The 22,914-nt window shown below is 40.5% G+C and overlaps 1 protein-coding gene across 1 annotated transcript in view; it reads left to right on the top strand.

Annotated features, from left to right (window-relative positions):
- The window catches only part of DUSP22 (dual specificity phosphatase 22), a gene marked incomplete at its 5' end in the record, with an annotated part of 26,382 nt that extends 5,449 nt beyond the window's left edge, over positions 1–20,933 (top strand). The window contains 4 exons of the mRNA XM_009586549.1: positions 9,947–9,996; positions 15,469–15,543; positions 17,062–17,233; positions 20,075–20,933. Coding sequence (XP_009584844.1) covers positions 9,947–9,996; positions 15,469–15,543; positions 17,062–17,233; positions 20,075–20,260 — 483 coding nt within the window. The remainder of the gene's footprint in view (positions 1–9,946; positions 9,997–15,468; positions 15,544–17,061; positions 17,234–20,074) is intronic.
- Between the last annotated feature and the right edge of the window lie 1,981 nt (positions 20,934–22,914).

Below are 22,914 nucleotides of genomic sequence, written 5' to 3'. Positions count from 1 at the left end.
AGAGTGTATCAGTATATGTGATAGTTTCAAGTGAAGTCATTTGGATGAAGTGTAAGTAAATGAAATCCCAACAAAACATGCAGAATTTTTTGGATTGGGGGGTTTTGTCATCTCTCTCTGCTCAGTACCAAAGCTGTCATAAGTTTTAGGCATCTCCATTTCATGTGAATAGCCAATCACAGTGTTCCTGTGATACTCATGTACCAGATGGTTCTGTTTCAAGTCTTAACCGTTTGTGGGATTTCTTCTCCAACCAAAAGAGTGATCTTAAAGCATTATATGGAATTTTTTGAACGTTGCAATAATGTCTTCTGGTTGCTGAGAAAATAGTCTCGAAGCCTATGAATCATTCGCTCTTTTTCTCTAACTTTCTTAAAATATTAGCTGTATAGGTTATGGTTTTTCCCCCTCATTCTGCATAGTTAACCAGAGCACCCACAGAGGACAGTTATTTATTCTTTTTTTTTTCTTTGTATTCTGATGCCATTAACAATATCATCTTAATCTGGTAGATGCTATCTCCAGAGCAGTGGTTTTCCTCCCCTTTTTCCTGAATTGATGACTACCTAAGTAGGTGTTGATATGGTAGGTGGGTGGAGGGGTGGGAAAGGCAGAGAAGAGCTAATTGCTGACTGAACTAAGCATCTTTCTTGTCCAGTCTGTTAGCTTGTGCAGCCAGCAAAACTTAAATGAACTGTATCTTTGAAAATAAAAAACTTAACAGGCCAGATCATCTTAGAAAGAATTTTAGATTTTTTTTTCCTTGCAAATTTTAAAATTTTAATCAGAGTAGAAATAGGGTTTCAAATACTCAGTATCTAAAAAGCTGAACTGAAAGAGAAGAGCACAGTTAAAAAATCTGTGCTGATCTCTTAGAACAATCTTTCATACTCCCTGAGTAAACAGTCAAATGCATTAATAGAATACAGGCAACAAAAAGATGCTGTAACTGGAACAGAACCAGTAAGTGTGAGGAATAGAAGCTGTAGAAAATTAAGGGTGCTACGGAGAAGCTGTATAACTTCTCTACACCAGTTTTATCTCTGCTGAATGCTGTGATATACCTGTTTTATAAGGTGTTAAGGATGAGAAAGTTGCAGCTGGGGAAATCACAAGAGGAAGTGCTGGATCAAGTTTATGAATTAAAAAAAAAAAGTGTGTGACTGTCTGGTATAATCCAGACCTCTGCAGGAAAGTGAAGAGCTAAATGACTGAATACCTATCAAAAACTGAGATAAGTTTCTAAGATCAAATGGTCATAGCCTGCGGACCTAGTGTAGATAATGCATTCATATCAGCTTGCATTAAGATCTGGAATCTCGTTTCATAGTTTTTAAGCCTGGCTGGATGTTGTAAATCTTAATGCAGTTTTAGCTGGGCATGATAGTCTTGCACGTTTACAGATGATCTTTAGACTATACATGTGCAGATTTTTAGAAAAAAGCTATAGAGGAACTGGCAGCTCTGGCACAATGCAAGTAATCTGCTTAGCATAGTTTGTGGATAGTATTTTTGCAGCTATTTTGGTTTTTGCTATAGAAACCTATCATATCTGCTGTTAGCACTTAATGTGATGAGGTTAACTATAGGGGAGCTTTTACTGAAGCTTTGAAGGGGAATAGCCTCATCTCCTTTTAGTTTTCTAATTCTTTCTTTCCATCACCAGTTTGTAGAAACTTCTTTCTTTCTCTCATGGTTGCACATTCTGAACTGACTTCATTGTGTGAGTGTGTGTGTATAACAGGGATTACCCTGTGCTAAAACAAAAGAAAAAATTCCTGTGTTGTGTCCCCAGCTCCCCCAGCTGATAACTCTGGAAGTGCTGAAAGCTGCCTTAGTGCTTTCTTTGGTTCTGTAATCTGAGGGAATATCCTCACACAGACACCAGTCCAGAAAGCGTTTGTCTGGACTCTGAAGCATATCACTGCTCAACACAAAATAACTAAATAGGGAAATACTAGGAAACCAATCAGCCCTGCTTTTTTTTTTTTTTTTTTTAAGGAAAAAGCATATGCTAATTCTGGACAGATGCTGCTCAGCAAGTGAGAACCGCCAGTCTATTAAAACCATGTTACGTTGTTGGATAGCATACAGAAGTCTTGAGCTGTAGGAGGCCACTCATATATGAAAATTGCATCTTGATGACATGATGAGAGAAGTCCCTGCTGGGTATGGCTGGGCAGCATGTTCCCTGCACAGGCTCTGCTGTCTTTGGTATCCAGCCCAAAGACTTATGGGAATAATTAAAGAGGGAGACAGCCTTCAAAATCACAGTTGCTAATATCATATCTCAAGGTCATTGTTGTATAAAGATCAGCTCTGCAAATTAATAATTTAGTCAAGTCAGACTGTTGCATTTCCATCTATAGCACTAAGCTCTTGTATCACCAGTGCTGGAAGCTGTCAATTTTCAGCCTTTATGCTACCATCAAGAGGAAGTGTACAAGCACTTCTTCTAATAAAAAACTTAACTTTCTTCTATGTTGTTTCACTGCCTTTTCATGGTGAGGGTTTCCCCTCATGAGATGTTTCAGAAGACCATGCTGAGCAAAATAGCTACCATTTTTCTTTCAGGTGTAGCGGCACCAGAAGATTCTCTCTAGTTTGAAGTAATGCCCTGTCTGGCTTTGGCTCTGCTTGTGAAGTTGGGAGCTCTGACTAATTTTTCAAAAATTACTTCGGTGGCCCCCTCAAAAGCCTCCAAGAGACTTCCACAAAGCGGCTTTTAAAGTGTGTCAGGCTGGGCCTTCATCATGAGGTGCCCTTGGCAGAGGCTGCTGTGGTGATGCACTAAACTAGTTCGCTGTTTGAATCGCTAAGCACACGCTGGCTGTGTCAGGGCAAGCACGTTCCTGTAGTGGCAGATGGCAGGGAGGAGAGGATGAGGACCGTTTCAATGGCAAGCTGTTTGCACAAGAGACGTTTAGACCGGTAAACGCCTGGTGTTTCTCATTGCTTAGACATAGTGTTGACCAGAACAGAACAAATGCTCTGGCCTGCTCTGAGCAGAGGAGGTGATGTGGAGAGTATGTTAATCCATGCCTGTAGTACGAGCATATTCCAGAGGTGTAGCGATCATGTTCAGCATTCCCTGAAAGAAAGAGGCAATACTGTTTTATTGCAGTACACAGAGATCCCCTTGGAGAGTTCAGGGACCGAGTATTGCAGTACTCGGAGGGTTCAGGGACCAAGTGTGATAGGTAGTGCTCAGATGTTAGATGTGCCCTGACGTGCCTGGGGGCTTGAATACATCATCTAGTCAAGGCAGACTGACAAGGTCCTTCCTCTCAGCTGAAGTATGTAGTCCTGTAAATATTCTTGGTGTGTCCTAAGGGATATAAACGCCAATTTAGTATAAACTCGTTAGTGTTTTCTCCCACTCTGCATTCCTTCAGGTGAGCCAGGTTAGAATTGGAATTCAGGGTTAGAATTAGAAATAGTATGTGCAGCTCTTCATGCAAGTAAAGTAAATCCTTAACTCTTCAACATTTCGCTCTTACAATTTTAGAAAGGATGATAGAGAGGAAAGGAGGGCTTTAACAGGACATTTTGTATTTGTGATTGGCATATTCCAGCCTTAATGATACGGACTTTTCAAAAGTGTCACTGAGGCTACTTCTGAAGAAAACCGTGAACAAACTTTGCAAAAAACCCCACGACTTGTAAAACTATTGTATTATTCAAGATAACACAAACCAAATGTATAAATTCTATTGCAGGAGTATCCCGCTTTCTGTTGTTCATATTCTTCATGTAATTTCAATTTCATTTATAATATTTTTCAAAACCAAACCTGAGTGTGTTGTTCACTAAAGTCAATTAGTGGTTGCTTTTTGCTGAAACATAAATGTGTTTTCTATGAGTCATTAATAAAATCAGCACCAATGATGATTGCTACAGAAAGTAACTGAAAGGACAAACAAACGGTTGAACGGTTTTCAGTTTAGCAGGTTCAGTTTGGTGCATTGCTGGACAAAACCCTTGATAAACTCTTGTTGGTTTGGCTTGAGGAAGCTTTGTGCTGGCTGTTTCCCACTTTAGCTTTTTTGCTGAAATGCCCCTAAACAAAAATAAGTCGTCCTGCCCTCATCTGTTGATGTGACGACTCAAATTAACACATGGTTTTTGACTAACCTGAAAGAACTTGCCAGGTGTTGGAGGTTTTCTATTTGCATCTGGGTTCACAAATTTAAGTTTAGGGTTTTAGGTTTAAAAAAAATTTCTTGGAAGTCGTTGATGGTATCTTTACATAAATTTAAATAGAGAGGTTTAATGCCAAAAATACAATCCTGCTCTTTTTAAACTTTTTTATTTTACAACCTCTTCCCCCCACCCCCTGCCCTTGGAGAACAGAGATTTTGTAATTTGAGGTTCTTTCTCCCTCTATTCGCCTTTTAACATCTGAAGTTCTAGATTCAGGTTTCCAGTGCTAACTAGAATCTCGGAAATGTTGTATATACAGCAGTGGCGGGGACAATGTTCTGAAGAACATCTGTAAAAAACATTACTTAGAAAATCCACTAAACATGAAATAATGAGTAGCATTTTTAATCCTTCCTCTTATTCTCATGCATACTGTTTTGCTAGAATACTCGGTTTTGTATAAAAATTGCTGGACAGTTTTCTTTCACGGATAAACTGTATGTTAGTATGATTTAGGCTGTAATCAAACTGAGCATCATTCTTAATGACTTCAGAACATCTTTGATCATTACAAAGGAGCAAACATCCATATAGGTGCTGCATTTGTCTCAGTACTATTCTTTGTACCTTATCCTGTTTGGAGTCAAAATTATTCTTGGTATTGTGCGATTAAATTCGTGCGTGCTCTTTAGAGATCCTATTCTCAGTCAGTGACCCATTATCTGACATGTAGCACTTACAGATGTGTCATTTTGCTACTGCAAAATTCTGCATGTTCTACTAAAAAAACCCCAAATGCCAGTTTTTAAAAGTTTCATTAAAAAGAAGCTGGAGTTTTTAAAATAGATTATAGGTAAGTAGAATAGAAACAGAGTGTTCCTTAAGAAACAGGACTGTTGCATTTCCTGAGCACTTCATGAAATACTGGATTTAATAACAAAGATTTAATTATCTTTTTTAAAAGCTAATGATATTAGGAAGGTGTTGTTCTATAGTCTAACTGACTTTTCCAAATGTGAGATAACTCTTCAGTTTCCAATCTTAGTAGATAGACGTCCAAAATAATTAAAAATTTGAAAAGGACTGCAATTCCATGAATACCGCAACTGCAGTGTAAAACCTCTGCATATATATTTGTGCACCTAAACCTTTTTGTTTTTAATACCTTGATATTCACTGCAGCAGAACTGACTTAGTTCTAGAATCTGTGATGAAATTGTGCAAGTGGTGTTGTTGTTTCTCAAATAACAGTGAATTTTAGAAATTTTACTTAACTCTCGCTTGTTTCAACTTTGGCAATCTTGAAATCGGAATACTTGCTCTAGTTTTGCTAGCTCTCACTGTATCGGTTTAACTGTAGCATTTAGTTTCAGGGCCTAAGAGAGACAGAAATCTAGTTTTGGTGGTTACTCTGTCTGCTGAAACAGAAAACAGAAAAGTAAATTATATTTTATTTTACTGATTTTTTTGAGGTAATCTTAACAGGTTAAATACACTAAAAGAAATGGGAGTGCTGCTTTTACTTGATGAGGGCATCAGTTAGGATTATCGTGTAAATAATACGGGAAAAATATAGAGGAGTGTGTGTGTTGGAGGGGTGTTTGGTGATAAAGGTGATTGATGGAGAAAGGAAAGTGAGCAATGATTTAAAAGTAACAAGTGGAAAGTGGCGAATCGAGATGAGCAGAAGAAAACTGTGTTCAGCATCTCATTGACCTAGGAGCTTGGGTTTGAACGCATTCCATGTGTATGGAATGTTTTATTACCTGAGAACATACATAACTTCTGTTTAATTAAAAAGTTTGGATTGATTTTTTTTTTCAATAGGTAATCTGGGAAAAAGATTGTTTGGAGAGATGAGACATGACTGACACAGCTGTCAGCTGGAGAAATGTTTGAATAACAATATATTAGCAGCAGCATTCAATAAATAAAGTGGATGTATTAATTCATGTAGGATTTAAAATAATATTTCTCTTCTCACCAGTTTTTATAATTGCAAGCTTTTCTCTTTGCTTTGAACAAATACCATGTTTTGGGATGAGTTAGCTATTCTGTGGCACCTAATTTAGTGTGTGTAGGTGAAGTGATACAATACCTGTTTTGAGTTGTTCTGTCCTTCCTCCACTGAATAATTTTTAGAGAATTGTCATTCCTAGGGAATAAAACAGTTAATTTAAAAATAAATTAATAAAATAAAGACTTCCATATGGTTGACATAAGATTTGTATTTTGTCTTCCCATCTTTATTAATATGCAACTTTGGATATTGCATTTGCAACCAGATGCGTTTGTTTAATGAAACTGCAGACTAGGTACTGATTTGGAGCTTGTTGAAATTTTCACTAGGAGCTGGTCTGCTTGACTCTTCAACAATCTTTTGATTTAGCTTACTCTGTTTTAGTCGCTGTTTCAGTGATTGTTACCTTCTTTTATCTTATGCTTTGCAGTTTCAGAATGGTAAACAAACTGCTATATAATAAAATAGTGATGTCTCTATCTTTCTTGCATGTTAGTACCCCATCTAAAACATTGTAAGTATTTACTTGTTCGGTTGGCATAATCTGTTCTGCTTTGAAAGGTCCCTTTGGGACAGTTCTTAGATGTTATCTGCAGGGTATGTGCACAGGAAGGACAGCAGTGTCTTGGGGAGCAAATATACAAATAATATTATGATCCTGGGTAGTGTTTTTTTAAAAAACAGTCACAGCACGATTCAGTAATTAACTATCTTCCTATTGCCAATATGTTTAAAAAAGAAAGTCTATCCAGCATATGTGAGGAAAAGCTAATTCCAGCAATCAACATGTGAGTATCTACACAGAAAATCCCTTGAAGTCTCATTTATGAATACCTGCCCCATACAATCTTGTGTGGTTGTTGTATTTCAGGTATCCAATTGATGAATGATATTTGATCCTATTATTATCATTGTTATTTCAACCAAGAGAAGCAAAATCTGATGGTAGGGTGGGATCCTCAGGAGTTACCAATTCTGGCCAAACTGTGTTTGGGTCAGAGTCTCTGAGAGTTTCACTGTTGATTTTTGTGGGAGTCGGGTTAGGTCACTGCACAGTACTTTTGAAATCCCACCTCTAACTATTTCTGAGTTGAGTGTGTGATTATTTCCTCACAGGGAGGAGTCCATCACCACAGCCTTCCAAAAACACCGTACAAGTGACGTGCATCGGTCAAAATACCAAATTCCAGTAACTTTAACTATCTCCTGTCTGAGAAGCTATATTAACAAGGCTGATGCTGAGCATTTGCAAGCACAATAGTGAAAAGAGTGCTGTGGGCTTCATTGGAAGTTGTAAGTGCTGAAGACCTCCAGGATCAGGCTCTGGATGAGCCATTCAGTACCATGTGTGGTCTCTCACAGGCTAGTTTCATGCTTGCTTGCGGTAGTGGGAACTAGCCAGCCATGACAAAAAAAGAACATTGTGGGTCTTAAACTTGTGATGGTGGTACTTCTGCTTTTAAAGTGAACATGATCTGAAAGCCCCTCTGCACTCAGCCTGTGAAAAGCACTCAGCATGTGCCATAGCTTCTGAAATCTGTGGAACAACTTGCATCAGTGCATGCTGGAGGAACGAACCTTCTGGCATATAGTGAGCTTTGGAGTTAACCCATCTCCTACCTTCTGTTTTCTTCCTGTTTTTTCCCTTGGTGGTGCAGAGTTAGTGGCATGAAGTTGTCTAGGGAGGGAAAGAATAGCATGTAAATTTACTTTTGGGTCACAGGCCCTCGTTCTATTGGAGTGACTCACTTGAAGTGATACTAGTGTTCAAGATAAACCTCTCAGATGCGTCATACAAGATGCTTATTATCGTCATTAATCTGTCACAGTATAATTATCATCCTTGGCTCAACAGCCTATCAATATATGTATTACTGCTACATCGTCTTTCTGAATGAATGTATCTGTGCAAGCTGTTGTGGATCAGCTTATGGCTGTGGAGCCATCCTGGTTTCCCACAGTAGGCATCCCTTCTCCTGATACAAGGCAGGAGGGACTGTTACTTGTGGATGGCATAGCCTCCAGCAGCAAGCTGCTTTGGTTTGCAAACTGACTTCATTCTCATTCTCTCTCCCCTCAGCTGCATTTTGCCATGCAGCTCTCACACAAAATGCCATGTGCTGTCACTGGCTTGGTGTTGTCCTGATGGTGCCTTTTCCCTCATCAGGTACTGCCTGATCTCCATCTCCATGCTTAGCACTGTCTGCAGAGCCTTCCCCACTCTGACTCGGCCTTCCCCAAACCAGAAGGCCATAGACAGTAGCATCTCTGCTCCGGTTGTGGCACGCTGGGGATGGCCTGTCAGAGCGAGGAAGTCTGGCAAAGCATGGTGGAGACAGGGCAGGCTCTCAAATCTGTGTGGCTGTGAAGAAGACACTGGCTGAAGGGATTCTGGTGGGTTGAGAAAATGGCTGGTGTAAGTGGAGGTGAAGGGATGGGGGTGAGGTATCACACATCCTTTCTGACATAGTGGTGAACTTCATGCATCCTGCAGAGAATTAGCATGATGGTGTATCATGGTGTGAGGGGTCGGGACCTCTTATAAAGGGGATTGCTCTTTGGTGTAAGATGGCAAGTGAAGTAACAAAGTGTGTGTAGGGGAAATTAAGGAGGGGTTTCTGAGCCAGCAAAGCAAAGGTGGTGGTGGAGAAGATGATGCCACAGGTAGCCACCACAGTTGAGCAATGACATTTTCACACCCCATCCCAGCTGCCAAATGAAATGGCTGGTAGGTGCATGTTGTGTTCCATCTTGTTGGCAAAGAATCTCTTACAGATAAATGTGTGACTTCCCATGTGTGTTGTTGAACGTGCAGGATTATTACAGGGGTTTGCATTGTTACAGAAAGATAAACTAAGGTGCATTTTAGGGTGGACCTTTTGCTGTGAATCCTTATCTTTACAAGTACATCTGAAAAATTCATAACTCTGCATCTGAGATAAGTCGAAAGACTTCCAGTGAATGATTTAATTTTTGTGTGTCTGAGCTGCAACCTATATTCTTGGAAGTCCTATTTGAGAAGTTAGCTAAATATGCTTTCAGAAGTGTTCTTTTTCTTAAGTCATAGGAGCAAAACAAGCTTTGAAAATAAAATGACAGTTAAAATGAGCGTTGACGATGCAAAGCAGTAGTGTATGATTATAGTGTTGTTTTAAATATACCCAGTAACATTTTTAATGCATCAGAAATGGTTATCTAACTTCCCTAATTGATCTTGTAACTTATTATGATAGCTGACTAAGAAAGTGAGGCTGACTTTGTGGAAGAAAATCATGAGTTTTACGGTTGTCCTTCTTGAATTTTCCAAAAAATAAAAACGAAAACCCATACCACAAATATGTTTCTTCTCTGAAATGCATTTTGCTTGGTTTATCAACTAGATAAAGAAAAATAATTACATGGGGTCAAAAGAAATTCCTTATCACAATTTTAGGTTGTAGCATCTGTTCAGAGAAAGGGAAGGGCAGGAGAAGATGCAACTTAGTTTTTCTAGAAATGTGAGAAGAATGGGATTTTGAAAAAGAGGTTTACACCTGTTTAGTAAAGATACTTCTGTTTTAAAAAGCTTGCTATTGGGCCTTGGGATAAGCATGACTAAGCTATGTGCTGGTGTCTTAGCAACAAAGCAGATGTGAAAACACTGCATAGAGATGATCTCTGCTTGTCTGAATAATGGTGTGCCTTTCTCAAAGTGCACCAGTGTAGAGCAGGACTTGCACAGTGGTAGATAAATGTATTTAACTTGGATATTTTCTTCTCATTCCTTTTTGCTTCTTTACACAGGGAGTGAAGTATCTGTGCCTCCCTGCTGCTGACTCACCCTCGCAGAACTTGTAAGTTTTTTTAAAAATAAATCACAAAACCCCAGAAATCCCTCAGTACTGTGATACCTGCTTTATAAAAAGGTGAAAGATCTGATTCTGATCTCTCAAGTATTACACAGACATGGTTTTCAATCCGTTAAGAAAACACAGTAACACTTTATTCCAGCCACAGCCACTTTGGTTCAGACCCTCCTTTTTGTGTGTAAGGGTTTGTAGGAGGGTCAGTATGTAAACACTCTTCTTCATTTGTGGCCTTGAACTTCAGGAATCCCGTAGTGAGTCCTCTCCTAATTTAGTCCCAGTTTATTCTAGCCATTGTTTTTGTAAATGTTTTTGCTTGGCTGTTCTTTGTTGTTAGTGCTATCTCCAGCCATTAATGAGAAGAAAATATTTGAAGAGGTATGAAGCCTGGTGCTTCAAGGGTTGAAATAAATTCCTCACAGTGGGCCTTCAAGATAAAGTCCCAGTGTGCAAACTACCCCTGCAACTATCTGCTCTGGACTTCTTGAACCTGCCTTAGAAGGCCCCGCTGCTCTTAGTAGTAGGCTGGCACGGCAGGGAGTTTCTGCCCTGCGGTGACTCTTGCCTTGGGGATATATGTACTGAAACTAGGGTGTCCCAGCCTCGCTCTTTCTCATCTCTGCTAACGTTCATGAAACACTAATTGGCTTGCCCTTGGTTTTAATGTTTTGAACCACTGAGCATAGCAAGTCTTGATTCCAAAGAGAAATCAAAAGAGGTTTTGTAAGAGAACTTGGATGGTGACCAACTCTTTCTTCTAGAGCTCACTGTTTATGTTGGGGAGAGGTGAGGGGGGTTTCAGCCACATCCTGCTACCAAGTTTTGTGGAGAAGCAAGTAGTTGAAAGAGGCCTGGTAGGTACGGAAGGAAATGCAGCACTGCTTTTGTCTCACATCACAGCAATATTATGGCTCATGCTTTCAGGGGATATTTTTAGAGTATGTGTTTCTCGTACCCTAAAAGATTCCAGTGTGGCATTTGATGTGTGGTGATTTGCCTTTTCATTCTGCATTTCTGTTGTGATTTTAGGGGAAGGGGGGAAAAAAAACCACACCACAAAATCACCCCCCCAACCAACAAAAAAAACCACCCCAAACCCCTAAATTACAAGACAGATCAGTAATGAGAAGGCAGACAGCTAACTGCCTTTGTCATGGACAGCTTTTGTGGCCTTAATACTTAAAAAAATAAAAATAAATAACTGTAAAAAAAATCCTTTTGGGAAAGAAAAAAATAGGAGATTAGAGGGAAACATTCACATGTTGTCATATTAATTGTTTGTCAGTATTCTGAGATCTGTAGCATTTCTGAAAACGTTTTGCAAATCTGCTTCCTTTGTTAATAGAGATCTGGATGAATTGGGAATGGAAATAGAAAGGATGGCATTTGTGATGAACTTTAATCAATATACAATCCAGCCCCTCCCTTACTGTTAGATATCAAGGACTTATATTGAAAAACCACCTCTGGTGCTTGAGCTGTCTGGCGCAGTACCAAAGCTCTTAAAGCTTCAGTAAGAAGATACAATATTTGCATGTGTATTGTTTCTGTTATGCTGCAGACATCTAAAATACTTGCTTTGGTATCAGGTGGTTGCAAGCAAATGTCATTGCTTCTAATACTGATACATTTTATCACTTAAAATAAAACTTGACGAGTAACTGATTTTTCTTTTTTGCTTTATACAGTCCAGATCTTCAAGTAAAATCAAATCATGATGCTCGCCAATAGCAATGTTGCTTGCTTTGCACATACAAGCTTCTGAAAGCAAGAAGAAGCTGTCTTTGTTCAGTCTGTGAGGATTTGACACAATCTTATCTAGGAGTGGTAACCGTACTGCCTGTGCCCTCTGCGGAGGGAAGGATAGCTGGGGAACAGGAAAGGGAATCAGTCCCTCTGCAACAGCTTTGTGTATCTACCCTCTTCTTTCAAAAGAGGGATTCTGGTGGTGTAAGGAAAAAAAAAAAAGCAGCATCCTGTATTGCAGGTCCTTGTGTTTTCTTAGCAATAGTTGGCAGGCACAACTGAGCAGATACTGCTGTCTTGTCTATCCCCCCAATAGCAAGTTTGTCAGAAACTTTGCTGCTACTGCTGGCAGGTTGATAAGGTCCAACTGAAAGCCTTTACCCACTGGGACTGTGAGCTCTTAATTCCCTTCAGCTCAGTTTTTGTGAGGGAAACTTCTGATTTCTTATGTGTGTAATGCACATTTACTCCTAGTAAGCTTGTTTAGTGGAGCTCCCATCCTCAGAGGAATGAATTGCCAGGGAAATACAGCAGGGATTCCCCTATTAACATGTGGGTGTTCAGTCACTGAAGTGGCTCAAAAGCTGGCTTCTACTCCCATGTTCTGCCCCTACCAAGCATAGGAATCAAGCAGTTGCTTTTGAGACTTGAGGTGTTTCGTAGGCGTTAAATGAGTGTTTTCGCTGGACTGTGAGAATTTTACCTTAGGCCATTGACTTCTCCAGAAATGTCATCTCCTACAGAACCTGTTGCTAAAACATTAATTCTATAGAAATCAAATCTTCCCTTCCTGTCTGTTCCAGCTAATTGTCTTAGGCTACGTGTTTCTAAGGAACTAACCTCCAATGGTCAGGCTGTTAGTGGTGATAATACAGAAGCCAGATAACCTATTAAGAAAAGAAATTTAGGTGGTTCTTTGTTGCATTCACATTGCCAAAGGAAAGAAACATCAACATGCTTCTTCCTATCTGATTTGGATGCTTTTTTTTTTAACCTTTATAATATTCGTAGAAGTCTGACTAGCAACAAGTGAGTATGTAGATCTGGTATCATAACTCTGCCCTCAGCCTAGTTTTGGATTATCCAGCTTGCTAATGCGTAAATTTAGATAACTTTTACAACATGCTGGTAGGGGCTCTGTACTAGCGGTTCTTTCTGTGGTGTTTTCCCACTGTGAAGATGATGCAGTTCAGGACCCAGCTTTAAGCTGGGAGATGTAAAAACCAGATATCATGTAATAAATTGTCTTGAAGTAACTGTTCAGTCCAACAAATAGGCTGCAAATCAACACATTTGTCAAGTGCTTTCCTGTTACAGACGATAATCAACTGTTTTGTGGTTAATCGAAGACTTGCCATTCTTCTTTGTGTCTGGCACTTGCTACACAGCTAACTGGTCCTCAATCTTAGTTTTCATGTAAATATGGTTTATACCATAACTTTGAAAATTAGTTTAGGCAACTGTCTGCTGGAGCCAGCAGAGACCCCAATGTCATAGGGTTGTGGAGGAGTACATTTCTCCTTTTCTTTGACTAAAGGTGAGGAGGGGCTATGGTTCTACAGAGCAGCACTAATTCTAAACTTGGCTATTTCTCTTCTCGTTTTCATGAATGCCTGTAAACGCTTACACTTGACAGTGTTTCAGCAGACCGAGTGTCAGCAATAAGGAAGGTCAAATAAAACTGAGTGAATGGAGTTCACTGCTAGCTATATTTAGTACCTTGCAAAAGTGTTATGCTCATTCACGAATATTTTTCAAACCAAAGCATTGAAGTGTTTAACCAAAACTTGTGCTAGACCATTGAAGTGAATTAACTGGTGCTTGGAGCTGTGCTGTTGGCCAGATTTTCTAAAGAGAAAAGATGGGTGTATGAGAAGATTGGGATGTTGTCAATCCAGCCCTAACAAAGTTTCATTTGACTGAATCCATTGAATCTCGGATAAGTGCTCCTTCATTGTGCAATAGCAGTGCCTCTTGTGCACACAGCCCAACGTTTCATTTGTCCTCTGAGTTAATTTATGTGAAGCTGCTCGTGCCCCACAGGCAGACTTGAGTGCCATGATTTGTTAGAACTCAGCCAGCGAAAATGTTTTGGAGTGGCAGTCTGAGTAGAAATGCATTTGTAAGGCTTCCTTCCTCTTCTTCACTCATCCCACATACTTGATCGGTTTCTTGAGAAACATAAAATCCTGAGTTGATGTGCTGTCCTAAAGCTTGAGATTGCATCATGCCTTGAGATTTTCCAGATAAGTCACTCAAGTCTTCTCCAGCTGTGTTCTCCATGTTGTATCCAGTGATGCAAGAACTGCCTTGGAGAGGGAGTCCTGGGCTTTGGGATCCCTCTTTTTGGATATTTCAGCTTAGACATGTTTGCCTTTGCAAGTTCCACAGGCACTGCCACTTTGTTGCATCACTGTTGTCCTCCTCCAGGTCTTGTGTGTTTATAGTATCAGCAGCTGCACAGTTGGGCAGGAAGGGAAGTTTCCTTTTATGTGGGTATTCCTGATTTTTGTGTGGCTGCTGGTGCTGGGCTGAGGTTTTTTTCTTTTACCCTTGTGGTATAATATTCACCCTGAGAGGGGAAACATCTTGAATACAGGACGTTGTGTTTCATGGGTGTTGAGCGCAGTGTGCTTTCAGGTTCGTCTTTGCCAATAAGCCTGGTACTGACTGCTCCTTAAGAAGCTCCTTCCTCTGTGTTGCACACATTGCTGCTTGTGAGCTTAAATTGCAAGAGAACTCAAAGGCCACAGTGAACTCCAGCTCTATTGAACTAAGAGGTGCTGATTGCACCTGCAATAAATTGTAGGCAGCCCTAAAGGCTTTGCAGTCTGAAAGGCAGAGGCAGGGTGAACAACTTGGGACTGGGATGCAAAGAGGCGATGCTGCAGATTTACTGAGATGATGACAGCTGCCCAGTTACTTTCCTTCAGACTTACCCGACTTACAACGAAGAGGCATGTGTAAAGGGTAACGAGAGTACAAACTTTAAGGTTTGTAAACTGAGTCTTTATCTTCTCCACATTTTCTCCTCCACTGCTTTAAAAAAGGTAGTCTGTAGGGAGGGCTTGGCTGACACCCTGAAAAAGGGCAGGCAGAAGGGGTGCTGCAGTCTGAGGGGAGGAGACTGGAAGAAGCTGAAAAAGCCAGGGCTTGAAATGAGAATTTTTTCATAGCAAGGTCAAAAGGACGAGATTTTATGTTGCAAAGAAGAAAGTCATAACACTTAAATGTGTCCTAGTACATGGTTTGAAGGAGGAGGTGAAGTCAAAGTTAATCACAAGTTTGGGTAGCGGGTAGTGGATGGCTCTTTGGGACAGATAATATACCTTGAGAACTGTTCATGTAGTTGTGCTGAGTTTCATCTGACATCCGAGCATATGCAAGGACATGCGAGGTCAAGTTACTAGTTTAAAGAGGAATAAAACACAAACTGAAATACAGACTTGACAGTCATCAGAATAAAGTGTTCGTTAATGTTTATCACGCTAGTGCCTAAGACACTGATTTCTTCTTCAGGTAGAGTGGAGAATAACTATGCTAGTGAGTTTTGCGTTTCATTGACAGTAATAACTTTAACCTTGTAAGACCTGTATTCAGTTCTAAATTCTAGAAACAGCATTAAGTGAGCTTTCGGATACATTTCTCTCTTTCTAAGTAGTGATTTTACTAAATAGAGCACTTTCTTTATTCCCTTTCTGCTTCTGTTTTCAGGGCAAGGCATTTCAGAGAGAGCATCAAATTTATCCATGAGTGCCGACTCACAGGTGAAGGCTGCCTAGTTCATTGGTATGTATACCACTTGCTAAAAAAACTTCTTAAGGGTTTCTCTACCTTGGTTTGGATGTTCATCATTTTAATGATAAGTTAGTGTTTGTCTCCATTTTATAGCAAAATCCTCTTGGACTGAAACGCCCCCTTTATTTGAAGAGCCCCAGAAGATTTGCAAATGCTATTAAATGCTATGACTTTTGAGTCACTGGGGTGGGCAGCTGCCTGGTGATAAAAGGAGCCTAAGAAATTCTTCTTGACCTTCTCTTCTAATCAAACCTTTTTGTAGGATTGGTTTAACTAGAGATGCATTGACTAGAGACGTATTATTTATTTCCCATTATTTTAATCACTGTCTTTCTAAATGTGATTTCCATACTCCTAGTAATTTGATTAGTTTCTATAACAGCTATTTTGGTGACTTCAGAGTTGTTAAAAAAAATTTCTCTAAACAGAAATTGATTTTTTCTCTTTTTTTTTTTTTCCTTTAAACTGCTGAAGCATTCAAATGTTGCATTTGTTAATAGCAAGTCTCTGATTGGAGAGATGTACCTGTGACTGTACAGAATAGAAAAGGAAATCCCACCCTGGGTTTTTTCTTGCTCTCTGCTATTGGTTGTAGTCTTTGTGCTGTGTGTCCAAGTGACATATCTGAGTCTATATCTGGAATCAGAGTCATCTCGTGATTTGAACACTGGACTTGTACACAGGCCCTGAGCATAAATCCTCAGTTTGCTACTGACTCATGATAGGGCTATGCATGAGTTCATGTATGTGAATCAGGGATAATTAGTCTGAATTTTGGTAGAGTTTTAAAAAAACATATATTTAATTTTGTGAAGCCTTTCAAAAGTGTAAAACGTTCTCGAAATGCCAAGTGAAGGAGTCTGCTACAAATGTAACTCAAACACATTCTTTATACTCACAATAGTAATAGCTGGGAGTTTTTTGTCCAGTACTGTCAAACCAGTAATAATGAATGATTCTTACTTTATCCCAGTGTTTCATGTGGGGAAACTGGAGTCCTGAAAGTTGAGGTTGCACAGCGCATGGATAGCAGAAAGAGGAAAAGAACGTGAGCAACCAGACATACATACTTTAACAGTTCAGTTAAAGTTCATTTCGGCCCCATGAAATTGAAGCCTTTATTTGTGATGGAGAGGAATTGGTCTTATTTCACTGCTCTGATCTATATAAGCAGAAGAAAGTGGGTGACTTATTTCTAGGTTATTAAAAACCAAATCTAACTTAGAACGTGTGCACTGTCCCCTGCTTTTGTGAAGACTTAATACTTATTTCTTCCTTTCCAGTCTCATATGAATTACCACTCAGAACCCACCTTCTCTATCTTGTCATAGATTTGTTCTAATACATTTGAAAAAGCGGCACCAAAACCGTTTGACTCAAATATTGTAATATTTCTTCCTTGTGGCAAGTAACACAACAGTCTGCTGTGATGTTGGGAGGTGATGCTTTTAACCGTGATAGATGAAGTACAGTACTACTACAATTTATTGCACCTCCTTTTTCATGCAGCCTTGCAGGTGTCTCCAGGAGTGTAACACTGGTGGTTGCCTACATCATGACCATCACAGACTTTGGTTGGGAAGATGCACTGTCTGTTGTCCGTGCAGCGAGATCCTGTGCGAATCCTAACATGGGGTTCCAGAGACAGCTACAGGACTTCGAAAAACACGATGTTGATCAGGTAAATGAACTACAGACAAATGAGCTGCAAAACACAACCCCAAATCTCAGATCATGGGCTACTACTTATTATTTTGAGGCCTGGGTGGTTTGTCTGACTCCCAGATTTTTGCTTTGAGGGAGTGGCTTCTTGGCCAAGCCTGCTCCACTGGGGAGGTGTGAATAGAACTGAAGGTATTGGGGAATGCTGGATGGGAGAAGAGATAAAGAACAACATCTAAACACACCTCCTGCCCAGCTGTGCTCTCAATCCAGTGATTGCTTCATGTGTGCTAAGACATAATACAAGACTGACACCTTTAGAGGGGTAAAAACTAAAGAGTGAGTTGCTCAGAATGCAGCAGAAAGACCAACCTCTAAGTACCAGTTGCATAAAAATAGTGGGTTTCCCCCCAATACATTCATTTGGAATAGTAACCAGGAAAGAAACCATAATCAGAAATCTTTGCTATCCAGGAGTTAAACTAGGTTCTCATTATGACTTACGTGTTGTGTTCCCCCACACCTTCTGTGGCTGAGACTTAATACATTTTCTGATGTGTAGAACAGTCTCAAATCTGACCCTTTTTTTCTCCTTAACCTTTGAAGGCTTTGTAGGACTAGAAGAATTGAGGGAACAGTAAGACTGCAAAGTGGTTTTCATAAAACAAAAATTAGTTTCTTACCACTAAAAAGAATCATCCTACGCAAAAGACCATCTCCCCGTGGGTGATTGGTGACTTCCACTTATGTTAACCTACTCTGGCAGTCCCCTTCATTTTCCATTGCTCAGCATGTTGCTGTTCTCTGGGCTTTTGTGCCTATTGTGCTTATTAAAAATCAACAACAACAACAGAGGCAAACCAAAATCGGAAAGCAAAATACATAAGGCAAAGGATGTTGGGTTTTTTTATTCCATCACTGTCATTCTGCTGCAGAAAGCTCCGAGTTTAGAAATTACCATTTGTTTTGCATGATGCAGTTTGCAACTGTAAATATTTGCCTTTTTTTAATATTTAACTGAATGTTTCCTGGATCGTTTGGAACTGGTGTAAATGGTAGAGTAACTGATTTTTAAGAGACAAAAGTCAGAGGGGGACTTTCCAGACTTGTCTCCTTCCTCCCTTACAGTCATTTCTACTCTAATTGGTCTGGGCTAACAGCAATGACAATTAAGGCTATATGCAAATAGCCTGATAAAGACAGTAACGTCTCTCTTTTTTCATCCACCATGGACGGCACATTCTGCCTTTTTTCACTGAGGGGGAGGCAGTAGGTTGCAAAAAGAAATATCCACCTGTAGTCACTGGCTGGGCTGTAGTTTCCTACTGTCTCTTAACAGCAACCACATCCTTAGCAGGTGTCTGTTTACACACCTGATTTCAGTGGAATAATGCCATCTGCCAAGGGTGTGAACTTTTTTCTGATTTCAGCAGCATGGGTGTTTTGCTGTGCCACTGTAGGGTGGTATCCTGTGGGGTTTCTGGAATGGGGTCCTTTAGATCTTGGTCTTACAGGAAGGGGTTTAGTCACTAAGGTCATAACATGGTTTGCACCAATTCCAAACTTCCACATGGTAGCCTGAGGCTTCAGATTTCAGTCAGGACCTTACGATCTTTTAGGAATGGGAGGGAGTAACTATGTTGAGGTCTTGTCTCCCCATGTCCTAGCAAATGGTCTTATGGATAAAGCTGTCCATGAGCCGCAAGCAGGACAAGGCTATGAAAATTAAGGCTTGAAAAATGATCACAAGGATATTATCCCCACTGGGACAGAACTGTCTACTTGCTGCTTCTGCAGACAAGAGCCACAAGATTGTCAGGAATGATTCAGCTGGCAAAGAAATGACAGATAAGGATGTAATAAAGTTGAGTGGAATAGAGAAAGTGAACAGGTGTGATTTCCACTCTTCCCTGTAATGTGAAAGAGAGCTATCAGTTGGCAGGTCCCAATCAAGGAAAAGGCGGGGGGTTTATACAATATGTACTTATGGAGCTTGTTGGCATCCAGATATCTTGTGGTAAAAATTTGTGGATTCAGAAAGTGATCTCATGGCAGAAAAATTCATTTATTCCCATCAAAAACAAAGATACTGCCTCAGCCTCCGAAAGTACCTGAGCTGAAAATTGCTGGAAGCTGAGGAAATGAGCAGGGAAAAGGTCCTAGCATTATTGCCCTGCCATTGCTTGATTCTTTCTTCGGCATTTACGTCTGGCTACTCTCATACCAGGATACAGAGCTGGACTGACCTTCAACTGGACCTGGTACATCTGTTACCATGTACCATACTCAGTCATTTGTGTCAGTAACATAAAGGGTCCTATTCTATAGCTTTTAAAGCTCCTGGTCTTTTTCTTCCTAGAAGATACCTTTCATGATATCTACAGTACTTTTTTTTACTACTGGTGTTTGTGGGCTCAGGATGAAAAACCCATATGAGTGGTTCACTTTCTGATCTTCAGCCTTCTTGCAGCCTGTTGTGGCTTGGGCAAGTTGGCTGATCATATAGCTTCCATACTTATTCATCTTATTGTATATGCAACAGGAGGAGGCTGCTTTTAAGGCCAGGATGTCCTTGCCTGGTGGGTGTTCCTTCTTCCACATTACTCCAGTCAGCCAAGCTGTTACGCAAGTGTGTCATTTTAGGGGACGTAAGGGATCTCGGTGATTTCAAGTGTGTGTTCCTGCGCCTATGTATTCTGCGCTGCTATTGAAGGACATGCAATATTTGGAGTGCTTTTCTTTAAACTACTTGTGTTCTTAAAGGCTCTTGAAATTCTGTAGAACAGGAGGGAGTATTACTTCTGCATCAATCTCATGTTATTGTTTCATCATATTGTATATGTATGTTCAATTTCTACAGTTCAGGCAGTGGCTGAAAGAAGAATACGGGGAAAACTCTTCTCAGGATCTGCAAGAAGCCAAAAATCTTCTGAGCAAATATAAAGAGCAGGCAGAATTGCAGCAGAATACTGGAGGAAGGCAGTGGAATAATAACTTCTCATCTGTGCCATCTCTCTCATACAGCAACTACACAACAGAGACTTAATCATAGGAGGTTGATTTTTTCTTTCTACCTTTGAAAAACATCTTGCCATAATTTCCATTCCATCTTCAAGACTCTCAGCAGTAATCATGCAAACAGTTGATTTGTAGAAAGCTTCTTGAAGAAAATACTACATTATGTGTGTATGTATGAGTGTGTTTCACACAGTTTTATAATTTGGGCAGGATCAAGCTCTCTGTGTGCCCGGAGACATGATCCAGTTACTGTGGCTGAGCCAGTCTGTCAGCCAGCCACAGCTATTATCCCCTTATGCCCACATTGCCTGGCATTTGCTGTGAGGTTAGCTCAACTCCTTTTGTTGTAGGCTAGCAAAGGGCTCTGAGAGACGAAGTCTGGTGATTCAAGCTGTGGCAGTTTGACATCTTTGTGCTGTTCATGTGGCAAAGATGTTATTGCACCTGAAGAAGGGAACTGACGTCTGTGTCTCTGCTGCTCCTGTTCACAGTCCATTGGCAAGTAATACTGTGGAGGTGGGCTTGAATTGAATGCTAGGCTGCAAACTGGAGCAGGTGAGATACGGGTACATGTACCTTTCTACCAACAGTAGCATCTAGGAGAGAAGTGGGACAGACAGCTCTGAGTAATAACATCTTCAACTGCCACAGTTGTACTTGCTTCAGTGCACGTGAGACAGAGCTGTCGGTAGAACTGCTGCAGACCGAGAGCACCGAGACTGTTACCACAGCTCAGCTGATATGCAGTGATTTAAGCCGTGGTCCCTTGATTGTGCCATCTGGTCTCCCAACATAAGCTTGTCTGGAGAATAGTTTATCAGGTCTCCAGTGCCGCTGAACATCATTCCCCGTGGAACTCGTGCCTCTTCAACACACGCCCCTGCGCACATGATAACGTGTCTCCAAAGAGTGGGCTCGGTGTGAGTGCGAGCACCTGTTTCTTTGCTTGTGCTGTGGTTTGCTCTTTGACTTCAGCTACCTCAAAAATGCTGTTCTTGTCATTGTGGTTGTAAATGCAACCTTGAAAATTGCCTTGTGTAATCTTAATCTGACACTGAGTGAAGTAAGTGGGTGCGTGTGCACGCGCGAGTGTGCGTGTGCATGTATGTTTCACAAATGTCTGTATTTGAGAAGTTTATTGTTTTCTTTTAAAATTGCCCATATTTCTCACTGGTTTAAAAATTGAGTTGTTTGAATTCAACTTCCTGCCATTTTAAAACCACTATATATTTTGCTGTGGTCAGATTTGTAGGAATGCATTTGTAAAATATTTTAAACTAGGTTAAAACTAGGGGCCACACTCCGCTCTCGGTAACATTGTGTGTTTCTGGAATGGAGCCATTGCCTGACTTAAGTGTCTTCTAAGAGTGTAACTTCAAATATGTCACCAGGGATGCTGGGCAGTGTATTGATTTCTGATGGTGTAATGGGGGGTGGCACTGATGCCAAGATCATGATTTCTGGTCTCTGACTTAGAGGATGGAAGGCCTATTTTTCTTGAAGATTCCAGAAAATAAAAAGTACCTCCCAAACAGCCAGGGTAGAAAAACAAAAACAAACCCCTCATTTGTTTAAATGTGATGTATATCATGCTAAAAGCTGAGCACTGAGTGAGAAGCAGTCAGCATACTAAATACTGTTGTTTCTTTCCATTTCTTCAGTACTCTGACCTCCCATGCCTTCACAACATTCCTCTTCATGTGATTTCCTGCTTGCTTTGGGTGGCAGTGAATTCTTTGGATGGGAGCAAGGCTTTTGGGGTCAAGTAAGCTCTGGCTGTTAAATATCTATCATTAAGTGTCTTCAAAAAATATATGTTATGGCTTGTAAAATATGGATCTTGCATGTCAATAATTGCCGAAGAGGAAAAAAGGGAATGGGGTGGAACTGGCCTGACGGTTTCATCTGGGTCCAGGCCTGCATCAGGGTTCTCATTGCACTAAGTGCTTTAAGTGTACTGCACACAGCGAGAGCAGGATAATCATGTCTGTGTTGCAGTCAGGGATGCTGTTGAATTTGGGAAATGTGCTGGAATTGACTTTGTTTTCAAGCTTGTAGCTAAATGAACCCCTGCCTATTTGGTATATACAGCAACTGCTCTGTGTTTGCCTGGTAAGAGAAGTATTTAGCTCTTCTTGAAGATGTTGATCTGCAAATAATTGGCCGTGTAGGTATTCCAGCACAGCAGTGCCCACATTGGCAGTCCCCCCTGTGCTCTGAGGGCGGATGTAGTAATTGGAAAACGCTTTCCTCAGTAACAAGGTCTGACGTGCGTTCGGGATGCTGGTCCATTTGTTCAACCCTCTACTCACAATAGTAGCGCAACTTCAGCCCGTCCCCAAAGGGCAGCTTTGTCAGAAGCATTCCGCCTGTGCTCTTGCAGGTATCCAGTCAGTCCATCCTGTAGCCGACTGCCAACACTATGTATCCCATAACACTTTTGGCACTCCGTTCTTGCGGTAGTAACCCTGTGAGTGCTGGTAAGTTGGCAATTCTTTTTTCTATTCTGACAAATACAAGGCAGAATGGAAGACATCTGTTAATGTTCGTGTGTCCAAGATTATTCTGTACAGCATTTTTTTAATAGTTTGGTTATCCCCAAAGAGTCAGTCCCACAAATAGGATTTTTTTTAGAACTTAATTTGGCTTTAGGGCCATATAGCCACATCAATGTGCATTATG

Source organism: Fulmarus glacialis, unplaced genomic scaffold, assembly GCF_000690835.1.
Source record: "Fulmarus glacialis isolate BGI_N327 unplaced genomic scaffold, ASM69083v1 scaffold16281, whole genome shotgun sequence".
Taxonomy (NCBI): domain Eukaryota; kingdom Metazoa; phylum Chordata; class Aves; order Procellariiformes; family Procellariidae; genus Fulmarus; species Fulmarus glacialis.
This window is presented reverse-complemented; position numbering and strand designations above follow the sequence as displayed.